This window comes from Misgurnus anguillicaudatus, chromosome 20 (assembly GCF_027580225.2).
Source record: "Misgurnus anguillicaudatus chromosome 20, ASM2758022v2, whole genome shotgun sequence".
Lineage (NCBI taxonomy): Eukaryota > Metazoa > Chordata > Actinopteri > Cypriniformes > Cobitidae > Misgurnus > Misgurnus anguillicaudatus.
The window spans coordinates 14,219,796-14,232,764 of NC_073356.2; the positions used below are offsets into that span (position 1 = coordinate 14,219,796).

Here is a 12,969-nt window from a genome sequence, read left to right on the forward strand (position 1 = left end):
TCAGCGGATGGCGGGCGGGTGCGGTTTTGAAAACTGGTCAGAAACGTTGGTGCGGATGGATGGCGGACGGATGATGAGTTTTGTGATGCGGTTGCGGATGAAATAATAGCCCATCCGCGCATCTCTACTTTCTTCACCTAAGTTCTGGGGTTCGGGCCATTAGGCCTAGATTTCAGTCCTCAAGTGTGAATCTCTTTCTTCTAAACTTTCTTTCTTTCTCTGTTCTCTATCTTATCAGGTAATATCTCACATACATTGGAAACAGTCAATTGTTTGTATTATTTACCATTTCATGCATTTATAGTGTAACCATTTCAACTGTAACTTTAAGTCAGTACTGTAATTAAACCTTTTCATTTACAAATCTGTTGTTTAGTTTTGATTTAAGGTTAATACTTAAACGCTCCATATTTCTATACAATATATTAGTACTCTAGCAACGCTCTCAGACCTATTGTGTCCGAAACCGGGGAACGATTGCAGTTTTGTTCTCCTTCCGAAACCTGAGATCCCTTACAGTTTGGTGGCCCGTACGGGGATCCCTTGCGGTGAGTTTTCTGAGTTTTACTCTGATTGATCAACTGAATAAGGACTTTATCACGGTTAATCCTGTGAATGGATTAAAGGCCTTCTGACCACACGGCGGGTAAGTCTGTTTTCATTGTTTCATGGCATGGTTAGTGAAATCTCCATTTGCATGAATTGTATGAAACAGAAATAAGAAGGACCTTAAATATCCTATTTGTTGTACAGTTAGAGATTATTTCAGATTATCTCCTCGGGGATGGAAGGGAATAACTCCAGTAATGATATATTGTTTGATTTATGGAGCGAGAAAGTTGAACCTACACTTTCTAAATTATATAGAAAGGGTCTGGATTACTACGCTAATGATATTCTCACATGGTGGCGCATAGTTGGTAGTGAACAAAGAAAATCCAAACATGCTGAAATCATTGAGGCTTTGAATTACATGAAGTGCTTGGAGCTACGTAAAATGGATGGACAGGTTAAGTCTATCCTGAATTCTAAGTGTGATGAATTGAATACCAAAAATGCTGAATTACAAAAGTCAGAGGCAAAGATTCAAAATCTTCAAGCTCAGATAGATCAACTATCATCTGAGCAGTTAGCCCTGGATAAACAGTGTGAGAAGTATAAAGACATCATTGCAGATTTAAGGGCTAAACTAATTGTGCGAGACACTAAGTCTCCCCAAACGCTTAACAGCTATGGGACTAAAAAAGATGCTACTTGTACTAAAGAGAATGTATTTTCCAGAACCCAGAAAAGTGTTCCTATCTCAGCAATTGGGGTGCTGCAACAACATGCTGGAAGAGAACCGCATGGTGTGAATGAAGCATTAGAGAGTCACAGACCTCCTGAAACTCCAGTAGAACCAAGCTGCAGACCCGGTGGCAAAATGAACAGGCTTTGTAGTTCCTGTCATAAAATAGGCCATACAGAGGAGAAATGCTGGTCACTGGGCAGGGGCAGACCTCCACCTTATTATTTGAAATGTAGGAAATCACTTTCTAAGGGCAGATGTAAGCAATCTGGTTTTGCAGGTAAAACTCTTGCTGAGTTAACTGCATTGTTCATGCAAGGACTCCAGTTGTTAACCTCACTTGCTAGTGGCTTAGCAGCCAGTTAGCATGTGTTTAACATTCTCATTGCAATGATCCTGTTTGCATTTTCTGATTTGTAATTGTTCGTAATGCATTGTTGTTTCTATAGAACACAAATTATAGTTGTTTGTTGTACTATATGTACACATAGGCTAATGAAGTAATTTCTTATAACACTTGACTGTTTCCACTGTAAGTGTTTGACAAAACATTTAAGTGAGAGGTTGTTGAAGCTACATGTGTTCTAGACCAGTTGTCTTGTGTTAATGGAATAACTTTTGCTCTTGAAATTGTCTACCAGTTTCAAGTTGTATGTGTTTCTATGTTGAAAGATTTGTCTCCTAAGTGGTAAACTCTGCTATTCCTTCCCAGACAGCACGTTCAGTCTTACCGACGTCGGCAATTGGAGGGCACCAGCGGCAAAGTGTCGGTTGGGGTTTTTCCCCTGCACACAGAATAAAAGTAGGTGGGTAAACGATCGGCGCGATGAGTCTGCAGCCGGAGATCGGCAGAGGAACCGCGAGCAACCTTTATGCCGACCGCGCCTCTTTTTTTCTTCACTAGATCTACGCAGTTGTTGGTCCACATCAAGCCGGCAGTGTAAGCGCGAAGGTATGTTGATTAAATATGATTGTGGAAATGTTTTCGATAAACGGATGGCAGAAATTGGCGTCGGAGGCAACGTTACATGTTTTAAACTTGGTTTGTTGTTATAACTGTTGACTTGGGGTGCGTTTCCCAAAACCATAGTTGCTAACCTGTTGTGTCAGCAACTAGGTGGTTGGCAATGGAAAATAAGCAACATGGTTTTGGGAAACGCACCCCTGGTTAGTTATTATTAATATGTTCGCGTATTAAATATTTTTCAGTGAGTTGTTTTAGACAGTATTTTTGATCGTTCGGTAAACAGTTAGGTAAACGGTAATAAATTGACGGACTGTCTTTTGTCTACACAAAAATGACATCTGTCATTTTATAATATGGACCCCTTACACTCTAAATGCATTTTTAATGATTTTGTCTAAGTGACATGCTTAAAATTAAAGGCAGCTCTTGTTGTGCGTTTTTATGGTAACGTTAAAAGTAGACCTGTCAATCAAAGAACTAGTTTAGTACAAGTGCACAGCCACTGTAGACAGTCAGACAAAGTGGTTATTAAGTAATAAAGTGATAGGAAGTAAGTGTTTTTGGACACACACCTATTCATAAAATAGAGCCTTTATTTAACCTTTGTAATTTAGGCAAAATAAAATGTCTTTTCTGTTTTTTTCACTCAGGTAAATACGATGAAGGCATGGCTTGGTGGCCTCCAGAACCTTTTACAGCCCACGTGATCAAATAGCTTGCGTGCGCATTTCGGCCACGGAAGTGTTGTTGTTCCCCAGTGGTTCTCTAACCTGTTAGCAACTCAGAAAGTTTATTAAAACGGTTTCCCAGCATCAAAATGTCTGGTGGTTGCGTTTGGTTGCACTAATATAATATACTAATATACGTATATATGTATCTGGCCACTTTATATTTGGCCATCTGCTAATGTCTTCTGTCCACTCCACTATAGTACACGGATCTGGTAGATGTGTTGAAAAAGTTGATAAGTCAACTTTTTAAAATAACTTTGTCTGTGTTACTTCACTGCTGATTCTTACCATACTTCCGTTGCCAAACTGCGTGCACCTACGTTGCCACATCATCATTGTGTACAAAGAGTAAAAGGGTCTATAAAGACTCATACAAAATACTCCAAAGTTTTTTCAAGAGGACATCACCCAACCCATCTAAAGGATGAAAACAATACTCTTGTTGAATACTACATGAGACAAGTGAGAGTGGGGGGCTATGTTGTTCTGATGTTACTCATTGTACTTTCTATGTTCGATGTGATCAATATGAAAACTAATCTTTGTAAAAACTTTTCATTTACAGACCATCCTGACTTAGATCACCATCACCACCATCATCCCCTGCATCGTGCCCTTCATCAGACACCCAAAATGCACCACAAACATCACAGGCGAAAAAGAAGAAAACGCACAACAAACCTTCCAAAAAACCCTCCTCCCCCTTCCCTCCTACCTATGGCTGGAAACAACATAACAGTTGGCAAGTTGAATTAACTATTTTGACCTTAAAGGCTTATTTTTTTATCTTATTCACTGTATCCCCATAGTTAGACAAGTGCATACATACTCCTTTCATCTCTGTGCGTGCCGTAACTCTGTCTGATGCACCCACCGCTAGCTTAGCTTTGCACAATGACTTGAAGTAAATGGCTCCAGCTAGCATGCTGCTCCCAATAAGTGACAAAATAATGCCAACTTTTTCCTATTTATATGTTGTGATTTGTATAGTCACAACATGTACAAATAACAAGGTCATGTGAGACACAGACATCTATTGATCATGTACATGCAGGGAGCTCTATTCTCAGAAGGCGAAGCCCGGCTACTTGGGTGCAGCGATTTGCTAGCAGCACATGAGAAACCCCCGGTGAGGAGCAGAGAGTTCGGTCAGAGTTGTGCAGTTACTCCCCCCAAGTAGCAAGTGCTTCACCTTCTGATAATATAGTTCCCAGTATGTATACTGTTAAAAGATGGCTGTGTCATGACCTTGTTGTTTGTACACGGTGTGACTAAACAAATCACAACACAGAAATAGGAAAATGTTGCTGTTATTTTGTCACTTATTGGGAGCAGCATGCTAGCTGGAGCCATTTACTTCAAGTCTTTATGCTCAGATAGGCTAGCGGTGGGTACGTCAGACAGAGTTACGGCACGCACAGAGATGAAGGGGTATGTATGCACTTATCTAACTCTGGGGGTTACTGTGAATGAGCTAAAATCCCAAAAAGTCGGCGTGTTCCTTTAAGTTTCCATATGTCCATTAGAAAATTAAAGGGATAGTTCACCCAAAAATGAAAAATAATGTCATTAAGGACTCACCCTCATGTCGTTCCGAACTTGTAAGACCTCCGATGTTTTATGTTTGGTCCGGGAGCTTTCTGACCCTACATTGAGGATCTATGCACGGTGTACTGTCCATGTCCAGAAAGATAGTGAAGAACATAATCAGGGTTGCCGTTTGACATCAGTGGGTCAGTTGGAATGTGTTGAAGCATCCAAAATGCATCTTGGTCCAAAAATGACAAATTTATTCAGCATTCTCTTCCATGTCTATTGTGTAGCGCATGTGTCTGACTGAAGTCTTGTGACGCAGATGGCGTGTTATCCTCAGATATGTTTGTGAATTTTTTTCACATTTACAGCATTCGTCTCCCTCAGACTGTAAACGAAGCTCGGGCGCACAAAAAAAAGCGGGGACGCACCTAATAACACATCAGCCACGTTGTACGTCAGCTGCGTCACTGCAGTCATGTGACTTTAGTCTCCTGCGCGTTCACAACAGAACCGGAAGAGAAAACAATGCTGAATGATGTTGTAATTTTGTTATTTTTGGACCAAGGTGTATTTTCGATGCTTCAACGCATTTTAGCTGACCCACTGATGTCAGGTGGCTACTTTGATGATGTTTTTTTGTTACCTCTCTGTTCCTGGACAGTATACTGTGCATAGATTTTCAATGGAGGGTCAGAAAGCTCTCAGACTAAATCTAAAATATCTTAAACTGTGTTTCGAAGATGAACGGAGGTCTTACCCTCATGTCGTTCCAAACTCGTGAGTCATTAATTACATTATTTTCATTTTTGGGTGAACTCTCCCTTTAATTACATGCTCATACTTTAATTATGCCTGATAAGAATTTGTAATCTTTGTGTTTAAACATTTTTCGAATTTTAATCCTTGTTTTTAAATGGCCATGACAGTGACAAAAAGGAAGCAGCCTTCTCTAGCCCACCCAAGTTTCCATCAAAGGAGCAAGCCTAGTAAGACATTTTATGTGTATAATGCTGCACTTCTCATACAGCGAATATCAGATGTAGATATCTAAGGTGCAAATCTTATGGTTGATGTGCCTTTTTGATCATCTTTCTGTTGTAACCTTTTTAATCTTCTTGAAGTGTCAGTAAGAAGAAAGCTGGCTAACCCTCCCACCCCTTGTTTAACTCCTCCAGCCCATCCCACATCATTGAAGAGTGAAGGTAAGTGTACCCTATATAGTAAAATGCATCAGGTCCCTAAATTCAAGCAGACACAATGTACTCCACAGGTCCACAGCACATACCATAGTTTGATGTTCCAGAGATATGATTTTTGAGTTTATATAAGTAGAGTGATCAGTAAACCAAGGTTTTCTTTCTTTCCAAGAGACTGCGGTTAATATTCAGAAAGAGGCGCAGAGAACTGAAGGCTTTCCTGACTGTAATCCATTTAAAACGCAGACAATGAAAACACTGACACGTGTGTGTGTGTGTGTGTGTAGAAAATGTGTGGCAATTACTCAGCCCAATGACATTAGTTTATCTAATTGTGATAAACTTGACTTACTGTTCACTCCAATAATTTCGTTTTTCTGTATTTTCCAGTGACACCGAATAATAACGAAGGCCTGTGTGCTTTGCAGCAGCCTCCACGTCACCCTCTTCCAGGGCTCCGTCAGAGGACTAACGATAGTAAGATATTTTACATGTAATGTATGAATCTGCACTTTTTACTCAGAACATCATACTGAGGTAGTAAAACAATACATTTCAGAATAATTCAATAGCAAATGAATTAGGGCCAGATTTTAAAATCAAGCTGGATCTGGGCCATTTGTGTTTTTTCCATTTAAGTGATTACATCAGTGAATGAGGACCTTCTTCGTACTGAATGTAAGTTTCCGTTAAATATGTGATGCATAGACCCTTTTACAGCCCACGTGATCAAATAGTTTGTGCGCGCATTTCGGCAACGGAAGTGTTCTTGTTCGCCAGTTGTTCTAACGTGTAAGCAACTCAGAAAGTTCATTAAAACGGTTTCCCAGCATCAAAATGTCTGGTTGTTGCGTTTGGTCATACTAATATAATATACTAATATACGTATATATAAAGAGTTTGGTCCCAAATAAACGCCATTTTTGAAAAAAATGAGTTGCTGCAATAATCAGTATTATATCAGGTCAATATTAAAAAGTAAATTCTTAATTTTAAGCAAAATCCAATATACGCCGTTTTATTCTGTCATCTTTTCTCCCTTTTTTCCCAAAATGCAATAAACGCCACTCCTCCTTTTCTACAGAATGCCATAAATCCGCTCCACAGTTTGCAGCGCACCATTGCAATGTAAACAAACAATGGCGGCGCGTTGAGTACACGGAATACTAGTTTTCCTCATCTACTTTGTACTTCGTGATCAACAAACAAACAAAAACAAAATAATACTTTAATAGCATTGATAAACCTGTGATGGTTTTCTGTGACGGGAAAGAAACGTAAGCCATCAACATCTAATAATTTACGCAAGAGACACTCGGGAGACGGGTGCTTGTTTGCCCGGGCCGACAACATCAAGTTTCTGTCATGCAAACACATTGACCCCAGCGGATCTTATGAAAAACTTTCCATAATTTTACTCAAAGTCAACGAAAATCGAGCAGGACCAAAACATTTTACAGCTGATCGCTGTGAAAGACGTTAACCTACGACGTCAAGTATAACCGCATCAATGACAGTGTTCTTAATATCACAAAGTAAGTGTTTTGATTAATGCCATTAATGTTTATATTTTTAATTAGTGTATACCACTAGTTAACTAAATGAATAACATGGCAAAGATGAAGGCACATTTATAAAGGCTATTGATTCAATAGATTTATAGCATTTTGAATAAAAACTTGTCATGGATTTATTGCATTTTGTGGAAAAAAGAATTAGTTTTTATAATAAATCTTTGAAAATCAAGTTATGAATTTGAATTTTTTTATGTTTTTATAACCTAAAGATGCTATGTGAAAGTTTGTAACAGAAAATAGTGGTTTTCATCTTGTCACTTTCTTGGTATAGAAAACACGTTTTAACAAAATTTGTCAAAATGGATTTATTGGGTTTTGGAACCAAACTCTTCATATGTATCTGGACACTTTATATTTGGCCATCTGCTAACGTCTTCTATCCACTCCACTATAGTACATAGATCTGGTAGCTGTGTTGAAAAAGTTGATAAGTCAACTTTTTAAAATAACTTTCTCTGTCTCTGTTACTTCACTGCTAATTCTTGCCATACTTCCATTACCAAACTGCTCGTGCATACGTTGCCACGTCACCATTGTGTACAAACAGTAAAAGGGTCTATTGGGTCTTTAAACTTGTGGCTGTAAGCGCACTTGAAAAGTTTGAGAGCAAAAAGCCTACATACTGTTTAGCAGTTTCACAATCTAATTTTATCATTTCATAGTGACAACCGTTAATTGGCAGCAGGAAGATGAATATGGAGGGCTGGGCTCTCCTGAACATAAGCTGTTTAGCACGCAGATCAAGAACACACTGAGACAGGCACACACACACACACAATACACAGCGCACACACAGCACAGTCCTACATAAAGTGGGGAATGACAAAAATGACAGAAAAAGTTTTAGAACCACTGCTGTGGGGTCACTTATTTAGCTCTGTTAGTTGGACCTGGGTGATGCTGTTCTTTGTGTAACGGGACTTTTTCTGTATTTCCTAGTGCCACAAGATGATTGGCAGCAAGACACACCCAGTGATGAAGGGATGTGCTCTCCTTAAATCACAGCCTATTCATCAGGTACTCCTGAGTACGTCCTACAATGTGTTGACACAACATGATTTTATTTTTTGCATAATGCTCTGACTTTTCTGAATTGTCTTTTTAGAAACCATCCACGAAGATATATAGACTTTTGTGCTGTCTTATTTTTTTCTGTTGCTTATTACATTATTACATTTTTTTAGGTGCTGTGTTAAGAAATCCTGCCTACAAAGTTCCACTGAGGCTGATATAAAGATGACTGTGAGAAACTGGCTGCGGCTGTCTGAGCAGAGACAGGAATGGGGGCGGCAAAGGCGGGACAAGCAAGCATCTTAAGTGAAATAATTGATTGGACTGATTCTGGAGTATGACTTATTCTGGAGGGAATTTCTTATTTTTGTTGCAGTTTGCTATGGGACGGTTTCAAGGACAGGGATTAGACTAGTTCTAGACTAAAATAAATGTAAGAGCTGTCCAAACTGAAAACAACTTGCTCTTACATATCATAATATACATCAGTGTCTTTTGTGATGCTTCAAAATGCACACAAGTAATGTTTTTATTAAGACATGTTATTAAAACTAGTTATATTTCAGAATTAAACTAAGGCCTAGTCCCGGTTTAAGATAATCCCTGTCCGGGAAACCACCCCAAAGTGTAATTTGTGGAGTGTTAAAATAAATGAAACTGCCTTTGCAAAAACAAAGTAAAAAAAAATTTCCAGATGCCCTTCTGTTTTGTTATTTCTCCTGGAAAACTCACTGATCCGTTTTTTTCTGTTAGACTGACATTTACCAGGTTGTCATATTGTGTATGAAATACACCCTACACATAACAATCACTTACTTTCAATTTAAACTTTTTTTGTCATAAAACCTGGCAACTCAAAAGGAAGCGGCTGCAGACTGCGCAGCCACGGACGGAGTCTTGCATGCAAGTGGGCTAGTTGCCTACTTCTCAACTAGCTCTTGTCAAATTGTTAGGGAAGAAATTTTATGATTAACACAACATAAACTGTTATTGAGGGTTGATTGTTGTTGATACACAATATGAAATGAGTTAGCCTGCAGGGGTCTCCAACATTGTGAGCAAGGGCTACAACAATATGTATAAAACAATCTGGAGGGCTACTTTTTTATTTATTCTACTCAAAACTTTTTTGTTTTACTTACTGATTTTATTTTATTTTACTTTTTGATATGTTTTAGTATTGTTTAATATGTTAACATACGTAAACCAAGCCAAGTTAATATAAAACATATGTATGCAATAAATAAATATTACAATTGAGATTAATAGAATGTGCTGGCACCATGGAGACCCCTGGCCTAAACAAATCAATTATATAACGGTGGGATCCTGATGCCTCGCTCCCTTTAACACTGGAACAGCTGCTTTATAAGCAGGCCTTGACGTTTACAGCGATGCAGCCGAAAATCAGCTGTGTTCAATGGGAGAGCGAAGCGGATCGCGCCGCATATAGGTCATAATAATTAGGGCGGGTTTACGTTGGCTTACGGTCGGCGATCATTCTAATGCCACCATCTTCCCGATGTCTTGCCTATTAGCTACCGATCTCCATAAGACATCTCACCGAGGCACTTTATGTCGGGCAAGTACATGCGCCCCAACGTCGGTAAGAGCTAAATTGCTGTCTGGGTTGTATAGCTGCAGTCAGACCCTAAAGAGGAGCACAAAAATGCCATGTGGCTACATTGTGTTATATAATTGCATTAATGAAAATGTTTTACCTCACAACAGGATCCAGTAGCACTTTTACCATGCTTAACTAAAAACACAGGTGTGAGAAGATTTTCAGAGCCAGATTACAATCTCATACTTATAATATCAAAATGGCTCCCTGTTTTAACAACAGGACCAAATTTGCATCACAATTTTATCTTCCTCACCTTTGTTGCAGCATGGTATTCACCCATAGCCTCAGTTAAATTCAATCACATAGCAAACACAATTAGCCTCATTTTAGTAATTATTTCAGACTGTCTGATTTTAAGCATCTGTTTTGGTTTCTTTTCAAAAAGTTTGATTAGTTTTATGTCTCAAATACTGAAATCTTGATAAAGAGTTATTTTCTATGTGCAATAATTTCATTAATTTTGCTATTATGCTTTACATTTAATTTGCTCTTTATGCAAGACATTTAAAACTATCATGTTCTTTGTTTTCATTTTGTTCATTTCATTTATAATGGTTATACTGGAAAATTAAGATTTTTAAATATCATGTATTTGGTTACACTGAATATATTGTTGTTGTTGTTGCTTCTAATGAAGTATTTTATTTACATGTTTCCAAAAACAAATGTAAGAGCTTTTATTGTTTTTTTTTTTTCCTTTTATTCTCACCTTGACCATGTTTTAATGTATTTGACAGGGATTTAAGGCTGAAGACCAATCTGACCATTTAAAACTTCAGTGACAAATGCCATATGCTTTGCTGTTTGTTGTGCCATTTGCTTAAATCACAGGATTCCTGCTATTTCACATCTTGGGTGTTGCCTCAAAGAGAAGGACAAAAGTGAAACCCCCTTCAGGGCCTGTTCTTGTGAAAGTGTGAAGTATCGATGGAAATCTGCATAACTATTAAAGGTGCAATTCCATTCGGTGAAGCCTTTCATGCAGGGCTGAAAGGAGAAGGACGTCTTCAAGTCTCATCAACCAGCAACCAGTTTGGACAATAAGTCTGAAGATGACCACTGCACACAACTGAAAGCATAATCTTATGAACTGTGTCATCATGGATGTTCTTACGTGTAGCCCATGTTGCCAAAGGGCGGATTGTAAGATTAAAATTGAAGGAACTTATTCCTTGGTCACAACTTGGCACAACCCCCTATGCTGATCAAAGACTATTGTTACAGCTGTTTATCCAATACAGTGGGGGTTAAAGATGGTCTTCTGATTGGTCAGTTTGAATGTATTATGTTGGGTTTGGTCAAGTACAGTGGGGGTTACAGGTGATCTTCTGATTGGTCAATTTGAATGTATCAAGTTAGGCTTAGTCACATGGTCAAGAGATAGAGGATAAAGGTCAATGTTTTTAGAAGCTCTGGGCCTTTGCATTTTAGCTTTTGCCTTGCATTGGTCTTTTCCCCTTTCCTTTCTTTCTTCACCTAAGTTCTGGGGTTCGGGCCATTAGGCCTAGATTTCAGTCCTCAAGTGTGAATCTCTTTCTTCTAAACTTTCTTTCTTTCTCTGTTCTCTATCTTATCAGGTAATATCTCACATACATTGGAAACAGTCAATTGTTTGTATTATTTACCATTTCATGCATTTATAGTGTAACCATTTCAACTGTAACTTTAAGTCAGTACTGTAATTAAACCTTTTCATTTACAAATCTGTTGTTTAGTTTTGATTTAAGGTTAACACTTAAACGCTCCATATTGCAATACAATATATTCGTACTCTAGCAACGCTCTCAGACCTATTGTGTCCGAAACCGGGGAACGATTGCAGTTTTGTTCTCCTTCCGAAACCTGAGATCCCTTACACCATCTTGGCCGCACGTCACTGTGCATCACTCGCGGATATCCAAAAAATTGGTGTGGGACGTGGGTGAAGCTGAGGTGGCTAGTTGCTGAAACCACGGCCACCTAGCTCGATTCTAGTAAAAGCAGTGACAGTTCACCCGTCGCTCAAGTGGCCACGCCCTTAAAGGTAGGGTAACAGATTTGACCCTGAAACATTTTTAGTTATGCTGGTTAAAAGTCTCCTAACATCCTGATAGCAATCACTGTGTTAAGTTGTTTAAATGTATTTGTAGAAATTTATGTCATCTGTGAAAGGCGTAGGACCAAAAAATATTCAACCAATCATAGATTTCGGTCCGAACGGACGTTTCCTTTTTTGTCCCTCATACGTAAGCGTAATTTGAATGCCCACCGCGCAAGCTAGTCCACGCAGACACCATGTGTCATCGGCGCGTTCACGTGCGCTCACCTCCTGTCCGTAAACAGCGAGAATAGCAAACTTTTCTGCTGAATTGACAACCTACACAGGAGGCACAAAACGAAAGACATCTTTTATTACAACAACAGCAAAAACTGCCTGGATCAGCAAGAGCAAAAACCCAAATTAACATTGGTTACTTTACTGCTTTAATACGAGATGCAAACAGCTGCAGGAGGCAAAGGGTCTGAAAGAGTCGTTGCACTGTTTATTTTGGAAAGGTATGTAAGCGATATGTTTGTTTTCAGATGGATTCAGATATTCTACTTTGATGAAACATTGTGTTGCTTATAAAAATTTGTATTCGTTTACGGATTAGCTTAACGATATAGTTACTATGTCTACACAACCAAAAGTGTGCTTAAACTAATTCTGATGTAAACCAGTTGTTTATGTTGGTTATTTTGAAAATGCTATTCACTTTGCATTGCAAAGTTTTCTCCCTTGTGAATGAGACATGAGATGTGACCATCTGATCTGTGCGTGTTCATGTGTTTTGAAAGAGGCGTGACTTTGGATAACGATTTGACTGGAGGGTGGGGTCGTGATTTCATTGCTAGGCGGCTACCGTTAGCATTTTTCAAAATGTGATACCCTACCTTTAATTATTCAGAACTTTAAGGCTTAATATAATTTAAACAGATGAGTTACAAAAAAAATTCACCCCCTCATAGTTCACAGCTTCTAGTGGCCAGTCGATGAATTGCAGTTTAAATCACTTC

The 12,969-nt window shown here is 38.7% G+C and overlaps 2 protein-coding genes across 2 annotated transcripts in view; both read left to right on the forward strand.

Moving 5' to 3' along the window:
• rims3 (regulating synaptic membrane exocytosis 3) overlaps positions 1 to 12,969 on the forward strand; it is a 77,568-nt gene that overhangs the window by 25,006 nt on the left and 39,593 nt on the right. The gene's annotated exons all lie outside the window — the stretch shown is intronic.
• On the forward strand, positions 998 to 9,004 carry LOC129454749 (uncharacterized). Its single transcript, XM_073858143.1, has 10 exons — positions 998 to 1,393; positions 1,961 to 2,240; positions 3,552 to 3,728; positions 5,449 to 5,508; positions 5,644 to 5,724; positions 5,891 to 5,944; positions 6,109 to 6,195; positions 6,358 to 6,396; positions 8,235 to 8,322; positions 8,480 to 9,004. The coding sequence occupies exons 1-9, from the start codon at positions 998 to 1,000 to the stop codon at positions 8,291 to 8,293; spliced, it is 1,233 nt and encodes a 410-aa protein (XP_073714244.1). The 3' UTR covers positions 8,294 to 8,322; positions 8,480 to 9,004.

Coding starts and splice junctions, on each gene's coding strand:
- LOC129454749 (XM_073858143.1), top strand. CDS start 998: ATGGATGGACAGGTTAAGTCTATCCTGAATTCTAAGTGTGATGAATTG. Junction 1,394..1,960: donor ACAGACCTCCTGAAACTCCA/GTAGAACCAAGC, acceptor CTATGTTGAAAG/ATTTGTCTCCTAAGTGGTAA. Junction 6,397..8,234: donor GGACCTTCTTCGTACTGAAT/GTAAGTTTCCGT, acceptor TGTATTTCCTAG/TGCCACAAGATGATTGGCAG.